Source organism: Pomacea canaliculata, linkage group LG5, assembly GCF_003073045.1.
Source record: "Pomacea canaliculata isolate SZHN2017 linkage group LG5, ASM307304v1, whole genome shotgun sequence".
In the NCBI taxonomy this organism is placed as follows: domain Eukaryota; kingdom Metazoa; phylum Mollusca; class Gastropoda; order Architaenioglossa; family Ampullariidae; genus Pomacea; species Pomacea canaliculata.
In genome coordinates, this window is record NC_037594.1 from 31,504,281 (window position 1) to 31,524,117 (window position 19,837).

General features: G+C 39.7%; 1 protein-coding gene and 1 long non-coding RNA gene across 2 annotated transcripts; both read right to left on the reverse strand.

Annotated features, from left to right (window-relative positions):
• Positions 1-159: 159 nt before the first annotated feature.
• LOC112564494 (peroxidase-like protein 3) lies at positions 160-6,401 on the reverse strand. The gene is made up of 14 exons (XM_025239341.1): positions 6,220-6,401; positions 5,745-5,933; positions 4,840-4,921; positions 4,492-4,601; positions 4,181-4,294; positions 3,783-3,875; positions 3,478-3,596; positions 2,982-3,139; positions 2,458-2,644; positions 1,942-2,084; positions 1,488-1,577; positions 1,077-1,246; positions 666-813; positions 160-513 (listed from the first exon to the last, which is right to left on the reverse strand). The coding sequence occupies exons 2-14, from the start codon at positions 5,914-5,916 to the stop codon at positions 441-443; spliced, it is 1,659 nt and encodes a 552-aa protein (XP_025095126.1). The 5' UTR covers positions 5,917-5,933; positions 6,220-6,401; the 3' UTR covers positions 160-440.
• A 484-nt stretch (positions 6,402-6,885) lies between these two features.
• LOC112565175 lies at positions 6,886-9,184 on the reverse strand. The gene is made up of 4 exons (XR_003099359.1): positions 9,115-9,184; positions 7,967-8,085; positions 7,332-7,445; positions 6,886-7,122 (listed from the first exon to the last, which is right to left on the reverse strand). It is a non-coding gene; the product is annotated as an uncharacterized LOC112565175 (long non-coding RNA).
• Positions 9,185-19,837: the final 10,653 nt, after the last annotated feature.

Here is a 19,837-nt window from a genome sequence, read left to right on the forward strand (position 1 = left end):
AATTAGTAATTTAGTGGACTGTAAACCTTGACAGAGATCTGTCAAATTTCGAGCTGTGATATTGCTTCTGAAGTATTTAATTGTGATTCCCTATGAATAAAGCAATCTGCTCACTTCTCACACACTTCCGTTTAAATTTTGCACATGTATAGCAGATAGGCAAAAATGTATTAAAAAGATCTCATGACTAAAAATAAATGAACAACACTGTCAGAGGTAGAAAGGTTTGTTGATAAAGTTGTCCAGTAAATTTACTCAATATACATTTATATATTCTTTCAGAGCTCCAATAGACCACAATAAAACCATCGCCATAGCTCGTCTGGACAGACGGTGAGGCTGGACACGAACAGCGAAAACAGCTTTGAATGTCTGGGCAACACAAGCCCCGCCAGTCGCCCAAAGCACAAAGCTGACGTGTCACTGCCTGTAGCGCACCTTTACTGCGCAGCTGGATCGTACCACTTCCGGAGATCAATATCCGGCAGGTCTTCGCACGGCACGTAGCGGTTCCTGTAAACATGACATCGATCACCTTGGGGAAAGTGTTGATGGAGAAATGGTTACATTTCCTATCTCATCCTGTTTCGCTCACCGACACAAACACACGCGAACGCACACACGGGAAACACGTGAGTGAATAAAGAAAACTGAGTGGCACTCACTGTGTGACGTAGACACCGTTAGGAAGCTGAACACCCCGGGGCAAGAACGTCCCCGCCGTCAAGAAAACATTGACAGAAGCTGTTTTGATGGAGGAGCCATAGCACATGGCCTTGCTCAGGGTCATCTTCCTTATCTCTGCAAGCTGGTCTGGTGGTCATTCATTCCAAGAAAAAAATGCAGTATTGTGTTAAAACTCCTTAAAAATTCCACTTTCACTATTTCTTGCGCCATCTTGATTAATTTTGTAAAATAAACAAGATTAAACGTGTTAACATCGACATGTCACTCCTGACACTGTTGTCCAGTCAAAAGCAATCTACTACCTATAAAATGTCCCTTTAAATTCCACTCTCTCACTTTAAATCATAATCTCTGAAATAACTCAGGAAACCTTGATGATGGTACATTACCTGCAGTGAAGGCCCCGGGGCCGTCTGTGGACTCGTACCAGAAGCGGTCTCCAAATTTGGCGACGTGGAACTGTCTGGCAATGATGCAGGCGAAGGTAGGGCCCACAACTCCACCAGGTAGCGCTTTTTCGCTCAAACCCCCCGGAAACAGGTCGATGTCGTCGACGTCGCTGTAACAGACAGGGGAATATGATTGATGAAACACGATACGAGCTGATGATAACCGTCAGCCCTATGCTCGGAGATGAGGGAGGGAGGGAGGAAAGAAAGGATGTAGAAAAGAGGGAAGGAGGGAGAGAGCAGGTGGGGTAGCGGGAGACAGTTGTTTACTGTTTACTTCGATACGCGTATCGCCGCAAACGTGCGACTGTCATCATCTCAAAGATAACAGTATTGCAATGTGCAACTTACTCGTAAACTCTGCTGAACATTTCTGCCCTCTCTGGGTCTTGCTGGTACATATCTTCAAAATTCTTATACACAGGTAGTTTGCAGAAGCCCCTTCAACATTGACAAATAAAGATAAATGAATAATTTGCACACGTATATATCTATAAATCAAAGAAAGATAATGAAAGAAAGAAGCGAGAGAAATCAGAACTTCGGAAAATGCTCTGTTTCATAGTTTAAAATTATTTTGAACATTTTCGGTTTGCAAACTGAAATGCTACACCAAAGCAACTTCTTTTTCTTGCAATTAATCTTCTATGGATATTAAGGAAGTGCTATCTCTGTCTTTGTTATAACCTTACCCGCATTGGACGTCATCACTATTTTTAGTGCTTAGTATGGACATGACGTCACATCCTGTTCAAAATCGTGCAACCTTCGTCAACGCCCTGAAAGATTATAAAGTCTTGTATACCTGTAGGCATTATAGCCTGGCAACCCGTGGTCACGTGACCGCTGTATGTTGAGTGATGCTAGGTCAAGGCTGACGTTCTTGTCCTGAAACAGGTGGTCCACCAGGTCGGAGCCCATGAAGCGATCGGGATGGAACATCGGATCCTGTGAGGGATGGTAAAGAAGAAAATCAGCAAATGCGTAGGATATGGAAATGAAGCTGCTGAAAGGGATATCTTAGCTGATGTATGTATCACATCGAATATGTGAGCAAAACGTTTACATGATGGTCATCCAAAACCGAAAATGACATTTATAATATATTCGATAATATATGGTAAAAAAGGTTTTTAAATGACGATGCAGTCTGCTGCTGCGGCTTAGAGCTAGTCCAAGTAAATTATAAAGATTAAGCAGTTTCAAACTACAAAAATCCGCTCACAGCTGATCCTAGGCTATCCCGTGACCCAGTTTTCACATACAATTCATCGAGTGCCAAAAGGTCGAGAGGAGGCAGGCATGCGCAGAGGATACGTACGCTCATGAGACCGTTGCACATGTTGTGGATGCTGGTCTCACGTCGGTTCAGCACGAACTTGGGTCTGTTGAACAAGGTGAACAGCCTCACTTGCACCTCGCCCATGGAGAAGAAACTGGGGATGAGCGTGTGACCGAAGCGGAATGCTGCTGTGGCGAACTCGTTGGCGACCGTCGGGTTCAGTTTACTGGACACATAAGACATACGATGATATGCAAATGGTGGTAGTGCTGGAGGGGAGGGACTGGCTTTCATTATTCAACATCTTAAAAGTAATTAGAATAAGCTTTTTTAAATTGATTTATCACCTTTAGAGTTTTGTGAGAGACCAATACTCGCAAAATCCAGATTCGTACACCAGCAATGTCTTAATTACGGCAAAACCGTATACTACTAACAACAACAACAACAACAACAACAACAACACAGTTGGAATGTCCAGTAATAAAGCGTCTTGAAATGCGTAGATAATGAGGGATAGCACGTGGTACTTGTCATGAGCGTGTGACTCAGGCTTCACTCACCTGTTGTAATACCAGTAGGACGGACCGTATGACCCCGCGCTGATGACGTTGAGTGAGTACTGCCGCATGACGCTGGGACCCAGAATCAACGGCAGCCAATCGTGAAACGTCATGTGCTGCATGACTCCGCCCACTATTCGCCTCGTCTCCTGGAAGGTCTGGCATCGGAAGTCAGCAAAGATAGCAGGAGTCTTGCTTCTGAGTATTATTCACAATTTCTTATTCCATTTATTTATCTATCGTCATAACATTTTTCATAATTTTTATTTTTTATGGATTAATGTTTGCAAACAATATAATTTATGAAGTTAACGGATATGCAATCTAAAATAAATGCGAACGAACTTTTGTGTATCCAAAACTTATAAAAAAAAGATCTTTCGACATCAAACCGTGCAAAATTGTAATCAGTGCGACCATCAGCTGAAGAGGAAGATAATAACACCTGTAACATCAAAGTATTCTGTGACTAGCGAGTTCAAACACATTCTCTCACCGTTTCATCGCTCCAGCGAGGGTTAATGTTCGAGATCGCCAGGGCCACTCTGTTGTGAAACCGATGAAACACAGTGTGCATCACCGTCAGTGCGGGATGTTCATTGACTCGACCCTCACCTGCAAGACAGAGCATGGAAGTGAAACTAAAGGTACGAAACTCGATGCCCGTGTATATATATATTAACTAGGCATTGTTCACGTTGTGTTTTTGCCGGAACATCTTAACAATGGAAAATTTAAAAAACCTTGCTCGTTATGGAAATAAAGCAGCATCAACAAGTGAACCCACACGATGATACCTACCTGCCAAAAAACAGTAGTCTCCAGGATTTTCTTTGAGGCACTCGGAATCTTTGTCTTCTGGCAAAAGTTCATCTTCTGTCACACGCATGAGTCCTGAGAAGGCCAAGATATCATTGAAAAATTCCGTTATCCAAAAAGTGGACTTATGAAGGATGGGTGGAAAAAAAACATCAATTTTCTGTTTCCCATATTTTGTAGGTAATTTTAGATGTTTGTGAAAAATTACTATTTGCGCCACAAAATTAACCGTATAGCTCGCATTCATACTTGCTGAAGTTCTGCTTTTAAATAGTCCTTTTTAATCCAACTTATTTAATTATTGCTTAAATATATTTGTCCCAGAATATTAAATAAAAATATTTATAAATTGGCAAGGTGCAAGGGCTAAATAGCATTACCACGATGATACACCCTCAGCTCTTGAGAGCTCTTCATGGTTGAGCTGTACACTTGAGACGAGTCCATCCAGGCGGTGATCATGTTCATCTGCTGACGCACTTCCTTTGGAGCGTCTGTGACGACGAGACAAATAATAAAGTAGATGTTTATTTCCTCCAGACTGGCAAATATCCATGTCATCAACGTCAGATAAAACCTATTATATGTTATCTGTAGAATAAATATATTATGCTCTTTTCAATTATGTTATTTCAAAACAATATGCGAAGTAATTTCCATGTTTGTCTAAAAATGTTTCAAATAAGTTAACCTGGGTCGCAGTCTCTTGCCCTCTTGGCGGGCATGGATCTTGCGAAGTTCATACACGAGGAGGAAAAGAAACGGTCTCCAGGGGGAATGTAGATCGGATGGCACGAGCCACTAAATATAATAATAAAAAAATTAGAACATTCGTAATTACTGGGGACAAGCATGGTATGGACTTAGTTTATAAACACACACACATGCAAGCGCGAAAAAAAAATGTGTGAAGTACTATATAATAACAACCTGAAATCTATGCATTAAAAAAAATATTAGAGTACGTGTGTGTGTGTGAATGAAGTTAAGGTAAGAGACTAAAGTGAAAATTGAGCAAATATCAGAGGAGGGAACTAACCCATTGAAGACACCTCTGTCAATCTGATAGTTGGCGGACAGGTGGACTTGCTCGCAACATTTCACATTACTTCCGTCGGGTGCTGCAGACAGGTAGACAGATACGCTTAATGCAATAGATTTCTGGGTATGGTGATGAGTTTTAACCCACTTACAGGTAAGTCGACTTCTACTGTAAACTTGTGTGTCTGCAATTGTCGGCCTGAGTAACCTGTGAGTAAGTTACAGCCTCAACATGAATTTCACAGCATAGGTCGTCAGAATCATTTAACGGTGAGTTGCAACCGACACCAATAATGATTACATTCGGAAGAAAACCTCCTCCTCACTCTTTCTCTTTCACACACACACAGACACTCACATTAACATCCAAATGTCAGCAGACGACACTATAAGAGAGACATTATCCCAGAAACTCTAGGATCTGTCATAATCTCCTGTATTCCCTAGTTTATTCATTCGCTCAGAAAGCCCGCACAAAAACTACTCAAAAGTTATTTATTAAATAACACTCGTCTTACACATACTTGATCCTCGGTTACACCCACGGCAGACACATAAATTCCTCGGCGATCGGAATAATGAAACTAGAGACCCTCTCATTTAAAGGGTCATGCTGACCTGTCATATGAGTTTAAGATTTATAGAATGAGAATGTTATTCGTTTCAGAAAAAAAGAATTGTTTTACATCTTGTTTGAACATCATAACGAGTCCTTGTTGACCATAAGACACCGTGTCTCAGATTCACTTGAGTGGACACGCATCAGAGAATTCTTTTTAAAAATATTTTTCTTCCTACAGTCGGCATGTTTACCTCTATCCCTCTCATCAACCACTTCCTTTATCAAATTTATTTTTTGCTTTGTTTCTATTATATTTACTGTCATATCAGCATTAAAGGTACCTCTCAGTGCTGGGGTTGCGGTTAAATCATGGTCAACAAACTGTCCCCACACCTGTAGGATGTTGGTCAGCTCCGGCAGGTTGTGTCCGCTCGTGAGTGTCGGCTCGTGCACGGTGCGGCTGACGAGGCGGGGGCTGGGCAGGAGACGGCGAGGGTCGGACTTGCTGGTCATCCGAGGAACATCATAACCTGCGGAATACATTATAATAAACATTATAATATTACACATAACTTACTGCTCCGACTCTAGCAACATCAGTAAATACAGAGAACTAATTCACAAGAAACACAATGTTTTTCGGCCACATTGCCCTCAGCTGTGTCGTTATTTTTGCTTCCATTTTTTTCCAATATATATTGAAATATATAAAATTGGCGGCCCTTGGGATTTGGCGGCCCTGTGCAGGTGAACACTTTGCACATGCCTAAAGCCACCCCTGTAATCAAGAAGACAAAGAGAAGAAGAACTGTTTACCGTCAAAGTACTCAGCAGGTAGAAGCCTCAAGAAGGGTTGATTAATTGCGCCCCACTTTGGATTGTAGATGTTGTTACAGGACCCGTCTATAGTTCTGTAGGAGCTTTTAAGTCACACTCCAGCGGCTTTTCATGAGCACACATGGCATGGTCGCTCGGCGGGGGACAGCCGTCGACCAGCGTGTCCATTGTACGGAATACCAATGGGCATCTTGGTAAGGTCCGCCATTCCCCACAAAGTTGGGACCACCAAAGATATTTTCGACGATGGCCCCCAGGTCTATAAAAATGTGTAAACTATCGCTATAAATATATTTTAAATGATGGAACTCAACAATACATCGCTACAGTGATGTCCCCAGACAGCAAAGCTTTGGTTAGAAGTGAATGGCTAAATATTTCTTCCCCGATATTGCCAACGATCATACTGTACAGTCTGGATACATTGTATTGTAACAAGCTGTTCTCTGTAGGAAAACTCATGATCCACTGTAACAACACAGTGCTGTAATACATTTATTATCTGACTGGACACCATCTTCTGCATCTATTACCATGTATAAACCTCTGCAGGATAGCAGCCTTGTCAAACTATGAACAAGACAACATCTTTGTACTGCTACCTAAAGGTAATGAGTAACAAGAAGTATTGTTTCTTACATTACTTGACGTTTGTGGATCTGATGAGAAGAATAGTAGCTAGAGGAGCAGCTGCCGAGTGTTCTACCTCCTGATAACTATCCTGGTCATGAAGCTCGTAGAAGGCTTGAGGAAGAAGTGGAGCCGGGACTTCGACAGTACGAGGGATGACAGTAAAGTTAAAGATGGACACTCCTCTTATTCCTAGAGCGGTAGACCTCATGGCCATCCTCTCCAACACATAGCTGCCGTCCACCTCATAGCCTGTATGACAGGTTTTAATGTCATGTGAGTGACAGAAAAGGTGGAATAAATCATGCCAATTTAAATTACCTTTTCTTTAAGCTATTGAAAATTGTGCAGCGCACTCCTTTGCGTCTGAAAGTGAATTCAGTCTCCATTGTTTTCCCGGGAAATTCGTTCAATCGTTCAAGAAAGGTCTGAGATAAAATCTTAGTAAAACCTGTTTTTACCAAACTCGTCATAAATTGGACGAATGTTGGAGTACTGTGCGCTTCCTCTCTTGAAGACAAGCAGGAGGAGGACCTGGAGCAGCCCACGTATGACGAGCCTCGGTGCAGTCATGGCTGTGAACACAGTATGAACACCTGGAGGTATGCTTAGTGGTCCTAGACTCTCCCCTACTATCGCCTCTTCTATAAAGTATTCTCTATCTTCTTACCTTTACCCCTCCTTTCAGCTGCAGTTCTTTATTCTAGTATACGAAGAAGAGAGGAAACCCAAAAATCATAACAATGTGTCAGGTCATCAGTTATTACAGCTGAGGTCAACCTTATGCCCTGGTCTTTTGTCATGCGAAACCTAGACATCTATCTGGAACCTTCATAACACTAAACAAGTAGCTGTACCTACAAAATTCAGTAAAAAGAAAAAAAAACAATGAAGCTTCATACCAGGCAATTAGAATTTGTGATTCACACATTTTATGAAAAGAAAGAAGGCGAGAGCAAACGATAGAAACAAAGAAAACGAAAGTACAAATAAGGCATAAGTTCACACATTGTCTCTTAATGTGTGTGCGTGTGTGTGTGTGCGTCAGTGCTGGGAGCTAACGAGGCGACCACAGGGTTATGCACAGTTCTATTACCTTTGCAAACGGAACTCTCAAAAGGTAAAATCAAGGGAGGTCGTGTATGGGAGCCAAACCTCTACCACCGTCTGATGTCTGGGGCACCGGCAGGAAGAAGGACGACTCGTGGACCGGAGCTGTAACCGAGTGCGTACATTCTAGAACAATAACTGATGAGTTCGTGACCTGACAGGTACATAAACGGTATTATTTACATTAATAAATAAAGTATTGTCTGCAGAGGAGGAACACTTTAAGTGTTTTAGCAAAGCTGAAATGTAAAAAAAATTGTATAATTTTTTTTCTCAAAGCAGTTGTAAATCTTTACATTTATCTCCACTCCCCCTCTTTTCCATAAACCCTACCAATAATAATAATACCCATCATTATCCTCCTCCTCATCATCATCATCATCCTCATCAGTATACGTTTCTATTAATTTCAATCTGGACGTTGTTGGTAGTTATCTTTCACAAGAAGTGGAAGTCATTGGTTTGAATCCCACTTTAGGCACACACAAGTTCATCTCCATGTGCGAATCGTTCTTGCATGGCTGACCTAGCTCAGTGTCGTGTAGGTTTAGCTGCTGAGTCGGCGTAAAATAAGAGCAAGCACATTTTCCTATATTTCCTCGCCGTTGAATTTTTTTTCTGTCTTTCTGTCCAATAGTCAGTCCTTTGACCTTTCGAACAATTAACAGCACAAACAACATCCTTGCCTATCATTATACTTGAAAAATGGGATTTAGTTCTCAAAACACACCTCTAAATAAATAAATAATGAAGTAATATCATTGTCCGAAGGTCAAAGGGGAAAAGTGATAAATTCTAAAAGAGACACGAGAGGCAAATAAATCCTGACGTGTATATCCGTGTGTAGTCTGTCTCTCACAGTTTGTTCATGTAGAGAGTTCCTGCAGATGTCCAGCTGTAAAAATTATCACATATCTCCGTTCGTAAAGTATTCACGGCTCTTCCTTTGAGTTTGGGGAAAGCACTTTTCACACTAGGTACACTTGGATATTAGGGGCAGTCATATATCTAAATAATAATTCCATTTAGATAAATATTTGCAAGATAAAAATCAAAATATTGTATTTGTCATCAAACATTTAAGCTTTATGAAGACTAATAATAAAGCTGTCACTGCCAGTGACTGTCCGTTACCTTGGTGGTTCTGGTGGCGAGAAGTCGACTTCAGGTCCTTGTCCCCAACATCAGTAAGTAAAATGTCGGTGAATGGCTCCCTCCAGGACATGACGAATGCTAAATAAATGGCAACGCAAGATTGGAATTTGCATCGTTGATAATACAAACTGAGGAAAGAGCAGGAAAAATTTAGTTTCAGGAGAGGGGAGCTTTACAGTCAAAATGTCTGTCGCTGTGTCAGACAACATTTCTGATGGGCACAAACTTCACGAAGACAGTAAAAACAAGCAAGTGTACGGCAAGTCTCTATGCACACTTCTACAATACAAAATTTATATACACACGTATACAATATAGAATCTCTATACACGTCTATATAAGGGGAAGTTTATTTAAACTCTTCTACCGAAAAAACGCAATCCTGTTATTTTTGTTTTTGACTGAAGACTAAGATGGTTATTGTATATTCATCACTAAAACTCTATATTGCTCTATACTTTTGGTTCTAAAACTAGAAAAAAACAAGAGAGAAAGAAGAGGTTGGATTTAGATAATGGAGGGAAAAAAACTATTTAAGAAGGGAGAAGATAGAGTTGTCTGTTGTAATAGGAAATATACAAAATATGCAAAATGTCTTCATATACAAAATAAGTATAGAAGGCAGTAAATCCTATGTAAACACGTAAGCGAGCGCACTTGAAAAAGAAGAGAGAGAGAGAAAGAAAACTTATATTTTAAAGAAAGCTGAAGCATAGTACTGGAACACGACATCGTGAACATCTTGAACTCGGATCCCAAGATCTGGGTTTCGTAAGGTTCAGACTTTTTTTGTCCAAAGCTCGAAACAGTGCAGATGAAAGGGTGGCAGAGAAGGGGGTGGGTGTGAGGTGAGCAGCAGACGGCAGATGTTTCGTCTTCTCACGCCTCTTGTGCCGGCATTTACCGGTGTCGGACAAATTGTAAGCCAAGACATTTGCACTTCGCACGCTTCAGTCAATAGAGTTTGGGATGATAATGAATGGATCGTGCTCTCCGCCTCCCAGCCTCCCGACACCCCTTCTATATGGCCACGGATTTGGACTCAGAAAGGTCAAAGGTTACCGAGGAAAGCTGGTACGTGACGGGTCGTCTTGAAACACGTGCACCAAACGTTAATTTTGCTTCATTATCTCATGAAGGACCAGCGTAGCCAGTAATTCACAAATAAAAATGAATCGCATGCAATAGTTTATATAGTTTACAGCTCTGGGATATGTTAGAAACAGACTAACAAATCATTTTTTCCTATTCTTCTGTTTAAACCTGGATGAAGGGTGGTGATGTACTTTCGTTCAACTGTGACATTACCAGAAATAGTCGCGCCACCCATTGTTGTTCTTTGCCATCAGGGCGAGAAGCAGGGTACCTGCCCACATTCAGGAGACTTCACCTGACATCTGCACTCAGTCGTGCCCCAGTAAGCGGACCTACAATCACATCTTGTATGGTGCTCTGAACTTGATATAAGTGTAGATTTAATACTACTCGATAACAGCTTTTTTTAAAGATGATGCCCATGTCATTATCTCGCTGACGTATCTACCTCTCTCTAGAAAGACCCCAGTATCCACTCTACAGTTGCCTCACGGAGAAAAAGAACAGCGGGCCGAGACGAGATTTGAACCTTGGGCGCCCAGTCCGTGTCGTCTTTATATTAGTGACAAAACACCTCAGCGTTGCGCACTAGGATGGCATGGGAAGCAGACACACTACATTTGTGTGCAAAATAAAACCTTATAGAAATTTGTTGATAGTGAACTTACTTATCTTCTGCTCCTTAGGACACTTCGAGAGTGCTTAAATTATTTTCTCAGATATGTAGAACTTCGTGGTTTCTTCCTGATGGCTTCAACAAACATTCCACTAAACACCGCCCTCGTTCTAGACTATCGCAGGTAATGATATTTTACACATTGATAAACTTCTCGGCAAGTCTTTGGTAACCTAAACATTTAGAATCGGATATAATATCGGATTTACGTGCTAAGAAAGCAGTCACCCGATCTCCATCTGTGTATTTGTCTGTCTCTCTCTCTATCACATTGTTGGAGAGGTCGTCATTCTAGACTAAACTGGTTGTTAGCCGCAGTGGACGAATCCTCGCAAACAGTTGAAATGTGAACGACCTCTTATCTCCGTCACCATTATGTCAGTCTGAAAAGTATTTGTTTGTTTGCTCCATTTTTATCTGAAGACAGTATATGGGATTGTTCTTTAGAAAAGTTAAGAGGATGAAAATGAGAATGCTTTATAGGAAGATCAGCGGAGCATATAGGTGTAATATAATAGGAGAGAGAAAAAAGTAGAAGACGAAGAAATAGGAGAAGAATGAAAATGAAAAGAAATGAAACATTTAGTAGAGATCAGAAAATCAAAGCCATGTTCCCAAGCCCAATAAAGAAATCTCTTGAAATGTAAAGGGTTCCTGACAACTTAAGGCTGGTATATACAGTTGTTAATCCCGAGTTTCTCCCGTTATAGGAACAACTAGCAAAACACATCTACATTTATATTTCTATATATATATAAAGATGTAAGATTGCACCACTTGCATTTTCCTTGTATTACAATTAGCTCTATTTGTGTTTTTCTTCCCAAGTAATAATTTCCCACGGGTTGAGAAAGATGATCATTTGTCATTTATGATCAAAATAAGCTAAATGATTTAATGTCAACAAAAACTACTTACAAAATCCGTTGTTACCCTTTGTACAACACGCGCACATGCAATTGGGAAAAGGATTGGAGGAATTTTAAAAATCGTGAATGGGAGAGAGCGAAGAAAAAAGAATTTTCCGAACAGCACGAAAAATTAGACTGACGGTGAATTTCTTTGTGGAGTCTTGTTGCTGCAAAACAATCAAAACCCACCCACGCCACCCGACACTCCTGTGAGTGAAACTACTCCTATCCTCTTCGCCACTAAATATTCTGCGATAAAGTTGTGGGCGATTTATAATATAATCGCTAGTTTACTGACCATTTTAAAGCTCCTTAATAAAATCGCTTTAGAGGCTTTCTCTGCCCAACAGCCAAGTGTCGAAACGCAAAATTATCAAAGGACATGACTCAAATAATTAAACTTAATATTAATAAATAATTTTTAATCAAATGTAAAATAATTAGCAAGGAACATGTCAAATATCTAATAGACAAATATCAACGAGTGCCAGAAAAGTATCAAAATATTAAATTACTAAAAAAAAAGAAGGAAAAAACCCAACAAAACAGAATTCTTCCTATAGACATTTTCCCCCACAAGTATTTAAAAATTGGCTTCGTCATTGTTTTCAAAGCAAAGGGTATGTGACTAATGTTGTTTGCAACTGTTTGACTAATGTGCTTACTAGGTCTTGGCATTGTTTGCTGGTGTCCCCGGGACCAATAGCCGCTTGCCTGCGTGGGGAAGCACCGCCTGATATTGTACACGCCGACAATCACACCTGTCATCTAATGAGCTTTATGAGGTAGTGGGGGCGTCGCAACAAATGAACTAATGAGCCGCCGATGTTTGCTCGCAAATGCCGCATGGATACTCCAGGCAGACTCCCTTAAGTGCTGGCTGGGGCCGGCGTCACGACGGAGGCGTAGGGCCGTCCACTACCCGCCGTCCTCTCGTCGTAGCGGTAAGAAGGCTTCATGCGACCCTCGCCAGGTGCTGAAAATAGAAACAGTCTGACGCGGCTCCCTTCCTGTGACACGATCTCTCTTCGTGACGCTAATCCCAGGCGACAGTATCACGAAGCGGAAAGTTATCCACTCCGTTCTCGTATTTCCACGTCAAGAAGAGACTTTTATGAGATTTTCAAAGAGTCGTTTGTGAATGTTAAGCGGTGATAATTCCTTCAGGTCCGCATGATTCACGGAAAGGGTAAAAGGTCAAACGGTTGCACTTGTTGACCGTTCGGTGGGGAGGGGAGTGGAAAAGGAGGTGAAAGGGATGATGAAGAACGTTTTCTCCACGTGTTGATATCAGCCAGCACGTGCAATTTCCATATGTAGTGTGTGGGACGTTCCTATGGAGCTGGGGACTATAAATACTTTGCACAGACAATCAGGTCCATACTCTGCCCATCATACACTTTAGCTAGTACCTTTTAGAGGTTAGAGCAGGATTTTATAGCTGAACGGAAGTGAAGTAAGAATGCTAACATAGTAAAGTACGTAGACTGAACGACTGAACTTATAAGACTACAATTATAACAAGGGCTCTGTCTTAAAAAGTCTCTCTGTCACTTTTGCAGTCAGGGTGCTCTCACTTCATTTTACTGACTTTAGTTCTCAGAGACAAAGACTAAGAAATTTGGTGACACCTGAAAATATTAATCATATTTCTTTGCAACAGTTTGACTAAACAAGTGTCCAGTAACGGTAATTATTTGTCTGCAAATGTCTCATAACTTACTACGATAAGAACATACCCAAGCTTCCTGGAGTTTCACAAACCATTGGTCTTGCTCGCGGCTCAACGACATCTTTGAAGTCTTTGAATTATCTCATCAAAAACTATGTCGACACACGTTTTCACCAGTTTATTAACCGTGGTTTTGGCGCTGGGATGCCTTGTGAGTGTGACACACAGCAGACCATGGATCCATTCCGTCGAGAGTCCAGACGACGATGCTGCTTTGTTGACTTGTTTTGCTCCGTCGCCTGCAACAGATGGGGGGCCAACCCTTACTCCAAACGGACAAGTGACCAGACGTCGTCACATCCAGTCATCTTCAACGATCTCCTGTGGGCAGCAGAGTATCTCGACGAGATGAACAAGAGACTGCAGGAGGTTCAAGAGTGAGTAAAATAAATCCTTTGTTTTATATATTTTATTTTATTTTTACTTTTCGCGATAAAACATGATGATGACCGAATCAGCGCTTTCAATACAAATTGTATGATGTCTGGTTGTTTGTCGAACATTAACATAATTCGGCTTTGTACAAACCATAATCCCTATTGTGTCGGGCTACTCTATCTACAGAGTCTCTAGGCAACATTGCATTAATAATACATTTTATTTACATATTTTTTTACTTGTTATTCTTTATGTCAATAGAGATTAATAATGTAAAATATTTAAGGATATCTGTGAGTACAAAGTAATGTCTGTATTAATGCTTGGAGTGCGAATATTTGTTAGTGTAGGGTCTGCCTTGCTTGTAACTCGTTGTTTAACAAAGAGAAAAGTAGAGAAGAAGGTTTAAGAAAACGAAAGATAAAGGCAATGGCAAATCTGACAGTAAAGAAATTACAATGATTACTTTAAAAAACATATTTGTAAAATTTGATTGAGCTCAGTTTTTTTTTTTCGTTATTAAGACACGAGCATCTGTGATGAAGGAAGACTGCACGAGAATAATGGGTCCCAGAAAACCTTTCTGTCAGTAATCATTCCCAGAACCATCACCAACTGAACTACGAGAGATTTTGTTCTAATCTTTATGGCTAGTATTTTACAATTCATTTCTTAATTGTTTCATTTTCTATTTCTTTCAGTCTTTCCCTGTGTCAGAGTCAGATTAGGAAATAAGTCTAAAATCGAAGGAATAAAAATAACAATTATAAAGCAAATTTCTATAAATCATATCTCTACGGAAGAAGAGACTCGATGCCCTTTACACATAAAAGCGAAAAATATGCAAACGAAATTCCGTTAACACTTCTAGGTGGTCCGTGACATCCAACTCTTCACAAATAACAGAGACTAGAAAAAGTATATCATCTTACACCTGTTTACAGGTTGAACAATAGCAATCTCAAAATAAATATGATCGTTACACCAGATATACCTACCAAGTCTTTACTTTCTTCTAAAATACTGACGATTACAATGATGACAGCGATGACAACGATGACAACGACAACAAAGATGATTATGACGACGACGACGGGGAAGTCGAACGACTATAAAAAATTACGTGTTTAAACTATTGTCATATTCAATCAGAGAATTGACATATCTTTTCAGAATTGCTGAAGAACTCCAGGACAAAAGTGTGATATAGAAGAGAGGGACTTAGTGATGTTTGTTCAGAGTTGAGGTATAGTAGCAGGGAGGCAGATCCAAGGCCAGGGAGCAACAAATGAGATGAGAGACATGATGGAGCTGTGAAACTTCACGGTGTTACGAACATTTGTGACTGTGAATGATTGCATGCGTACACGTGTGAATGTATCTGGAATGACCATTGATGTTGGCCTTTTGTTTTCAATAATTTAAAAAAGCCAACGGTACATGTTAATCTTGTTCGCTTAAACCTTAGCGAGATCCAACTAATTAGTAACAAATAATGCCAAATGAGCTGATCACATTCTTTTTGTGAAAACCATGCTACATCCATGTTCTTAAAAAACTGAGTTTTGTAAGAAAAGGAATATTTGCCAAATATAGCGTTTGTTAATTTGTTATAAAAATTTTCTTAATTTCAAAGTTTTCTGCTTTATATTCACTCTCAAACTCAAACGGGCAAAACACTTACACAAACACACATATGCATACGAACATAGACAATGACATGTATCCCATAATATTGTAATGTCTTGCACATTGCAACATCCATCTATTTATGGCGGAATATTAAATGTAATATTGAACACAGACTCCTCTTGCTTGAAAATAATGTGTGATCTGTGACAGGAGGCAGGAGTGGCAGAGAAAAATGATATTGTAATTGGCATTCAGCGGTTAAATATTATTTAAAAGACATAGAGACGTAAATACGGCTGCGGTAGTCTGCCAACACGTCCCTCATTTACACACTATCCTTCCTTCATAACCCACAGACATGTGTGTGTGCAGACGTGCAAAATGAAAGGGAAAAAAAGACTTAAAAAAAAGAAAAAAAAAAAGAGAAAGAACGCACTAAGCAAAGAGACAGTAAGAAAACAGAAACAAAGACAAAGGAAGACAGAAGGAATGAATAAAAGAATGAAAGTAATAAAAGGAGCAGCAGACAATATTTATATAATGCCTATCTCAATAGCTCGTTAGAGTTGACGACGACTAGTAAAACGATGAAAAGGAGAGGGAAGTTGAGGATAAAAGTATAAAACATGAAAACTCATGGTTCATTGACACCATGCTCATTGTTTGGTATCGACACCTAATCAGAACCTTTGATGATATCGATCTTCTTTTTTTCTCTTATGTTCCTTGAAACACCTTTCATAGATTAAGACGTTTTTCTGTAAAAATTGTAACCAGACAGGTCTTCATTCAGTCACACACACACAAGAGAGAGAAAGAGAAAATAAAGGTATTAGCTGCGGATTTAAGTTCTACGAGAAAAGTGTTTTTACCAAATACAAGTCTTTAATTTAGATGGGAAGCAATATTATAATTTTGATATTAAAGACCAACCTAAATGGTTTGCGTTGTCTGCAGATATCAGCAGACATAGGAGAAATAAAACTAACCTGAAAATTTCAGCGTCCAAAACCCATCCGTTAATTAATTATCAGGTACGATTCGCACCTGCGACCAACGAGCGGTGATAACAGTGTACTACGTCACGTTGGTGCACCATTCACAACATTGCCAGCAGTTAACACCAGTCAAGAGAGAGAGAAGGAGAGAGAATGTGCCACAGTTCGAATTATTCAGAAGTTGAAAGTCTGCATTTCTCGTGATAAACAGTTTTTTTTAGAACCACGAGAAATGCAGACTGTCAGTGTCCGAATAAACTGAACTGTGGCTCATTCTCTTTCTTTCTCTGATTGGTGTTGACTGCTGGCAACTTTGTGAATGGTGTACCAACGTGACGTAGTACACTGTTAGCGTGACGTAGTACACTGTTAGTACCGCTCGTTGATCTCATGTTCGTATCGGTACTTTGCTAGCGGATGATTAATTAACGGATTAGTTTTGGAAGCTGAAATTTATAGGTTAGGTTTATATTGTCTATATCTACCGATATCAGCAAAAAATGAAAACCATTCAGGTTGGTCTCTAAAGCACTTTGCTGTAGGTAAACAACTGCAGGGTGGATAATCGAAAGAGTCTAAAGGACCAGTGTCATTCACTGGAGTGCAGGAAATTTTCTCAGTGGAAGACTTGCGATTCAATACTCATGAACCTGTTTTGTGCCTCCAGCAGTAGATCGAGTTTTTGTGTAGTTGAGAAGGGATTTCCATCATTTACATTCAGCAGGCCAGGAGATCATGTAATAAACCTGTGTAACCCACCCGCTGTAAGCAGCGCTTGAAAACCAAGTCGATACCCGACCTAAAGCTGTTCTTTGTTGCCATGGAGAGTTTCAAACTACGTACATTAGATACCCCCAGCTGGTATTTTTACACTCTGTTTAAGAGGGGATCAGTGTTCATTTCTGTGTAGAGGAAATAGCATCGGACCCACTTATGTTTTAATATCAAACATCAAAGTTCACGATGATATTATTTTGATTTCCTTCTTTACTTACACTCTCTGCAGCGAAAGAAAATAAATTAATAAGCTTATTCGCTATTGGTGAAGAGGTGTCAATGTACATCAATCGTTTTCATCGAAGGTATAAAAAAAACACAACATAACTGGCGTCGTGAATTCGGATTCTGGTCGATTCTAGTCTTCTGGACCATTCCTTATACACATGGATGTAGAGGGACACATGTCTCTAGTTGAGAGCGGGATATTTTAGAAGTAAGTCAAAAGGATTTTTTTCTTCTTGACGGACAACTACTGGATCCCAAAGAGTTTCAAAGCAGTTCAGCGGCGAAAGATTAAACTTTCGAGATGCCTTCTCACGGGAAAATACAGACTTATGGCGAGATCTTCATCGCAATAGTTGTTTTCAGTGTTTCCCACATTGCAGAAGGTAAGTTTCTTTTTGAAGTACTTGATGAAGTGTGTGTCCAGCTCCAGTGTATGTTGTTAAAGATATTTAGTGCGACTTCTGTAAAAAGCTGACACACGGGACTGTACAGGACTGTACACCGTGGTGCAAAGTGGTCCTCCGGCCCAAACCTCTGCCCGCAATGGTCCCAGGCGTAGATGAATCGCTTAAATGCACAAATCTCAGGACATACACGCTTTCTTGCATCAGCCACTCCAGTCAACCCTAAACATTACAGATCGTCATTGACGATTGTCATCACAAATCATCCACTGACATTAAACTAGTTCCTCGCATTATTTAGAGAATTAAAAATCAACATCACAACCGCCGCCAGACTCAAATCACAAATGTGGTCTGTTTGTGTGTGAAAGAGACTTTGACTTTATTCATTGTAGGCCATGGCCCATGACTGAACAGGGTGAACATAAAAGCAAAAAAAAAAAAAAATACCTAAACATATTTAAATAGACGTGTTCATTAGCACAGTTTGCAGTCCAGTTCCAAATACATATAATAAATTATTCATATTGTAATCTAGCTGATCCCCTGATTCATTTGAACGCTTGTAAATATATATCTTTTGGTGAAGCACAAATATGTACATGTCTCTGGATGTATCTAGTGTAACACACACCAGCATGCAAGCAAGTGTAATTATTGTCAGATGGATATCACTCTCTCTATATAAAATAATATTCCTACTTCATACTTAGCGTCTTAGACATGACAGTGAATTAGAACTAGTTAAGCATATTATTCTTGCTATAAAACGGAACTTCACACTTAGCTGTGTATATAGCTTGCTAGACAACCTGCATTACTAGGGTAATTATCTGACATGAGTATTGAAAAGGATGGGTAGAGTCAAAACTTGGGAGAGATTAATTTTTCTCATAATCTACTACATTGTGGGAGACATAATAAAAATTTAATTCAATATCTTCAATATTTTAAAGAAAGGGACAATTTTGACAAATCGTTGAGTCTGTTAGATATCTTAATTTATGGTCATTAAGGTAAGTAACATCTAATCTTATTTGGATTCTGCAAATAGGAAGAATGGGAAAGATTGGTTTTAAAACAATGATGAGGATAAAAATGGTCACTACTAGTTAGCCTCTCACTTCGTTCTTTCTTCTAACAATCTGTCAATCTGAAATGTTTAAATTTTTTAACAAAAAAATAGCATTTCCTACACTTTTGCTCCCATACAAAGCCAAAACCATATTTGTACAAATCCATCATGATGTTAACTCAGGTGATCTTTTTAATTACATGATTATCACATAATATTGTGCAAACCTTTCTAGGAAGCCTGATCTCAAGTAGGTGAGCTATTCTTGAACAGTACTTGAAAAATCTTATATAACAATTAATAAATAAAGAATACCTCCCACAGTCTCCATAAATCATTATATCTGGTGTTTTCAAAGAAACCCCTAGAAACGTTTTCAAGGCAATGGTATGAACCCTTTTATTTTGTTTTGTTTTGTTTTTGTTTTGCTTTTTTTGTTTTTTTGTTTTTTCGTTGTTTTTTTTTTTTTGTTTGTTTTTTTTTTTTTTTTTGTCCCCAGATTTCAGAACCATATAGAAGGACACGTTGAGTTTGGGTATTGAAAAGCTTGAAACAGAGGGAAGGAGAAGGATTGGCAAGTCAATGCCATACTTTCAATATCCCTATCATTACCTGGCGGGACTTTGTTGCTAAGTCCTCTAGTGCCTGTGTAAACACACATCGGGTTGACAGTATAATTCCCAGGTATTTGTAGGCAGTAACAATTTTCATCTCATTGCCAGCACAAAACCATTTATCTCAGTGGGTCAGATGACCACCATTCCTAAATACAACAATATTAGATTTTGATACGTTT

Excerpts from the sequence above, each read along its gene's own strand:
- LOC112564494 (XM_025239341.1), bottom strand. The coding sequence starts at position 5,916 with ATGACCAGCAAGTCCGACCCTCGCCGTCTCCTGCCCAGCCCCCGCCTC. Across the intron at positions 3,597-3,782 it reads AGACTACTGTTTTTTGGCAG|GTGAGGGTCGAGTCAATGAA; the intron begins GTAGGTATCATC and ends TCTGTCTTGCAG. Across the intron at positions 1,578-1,941 it reads CCAGGCTATAATGCCTACAG|GGGCTTCTGCAAACTACCTG; the intron begins GTATACAAGACT and ends TCAATGTTGAAG.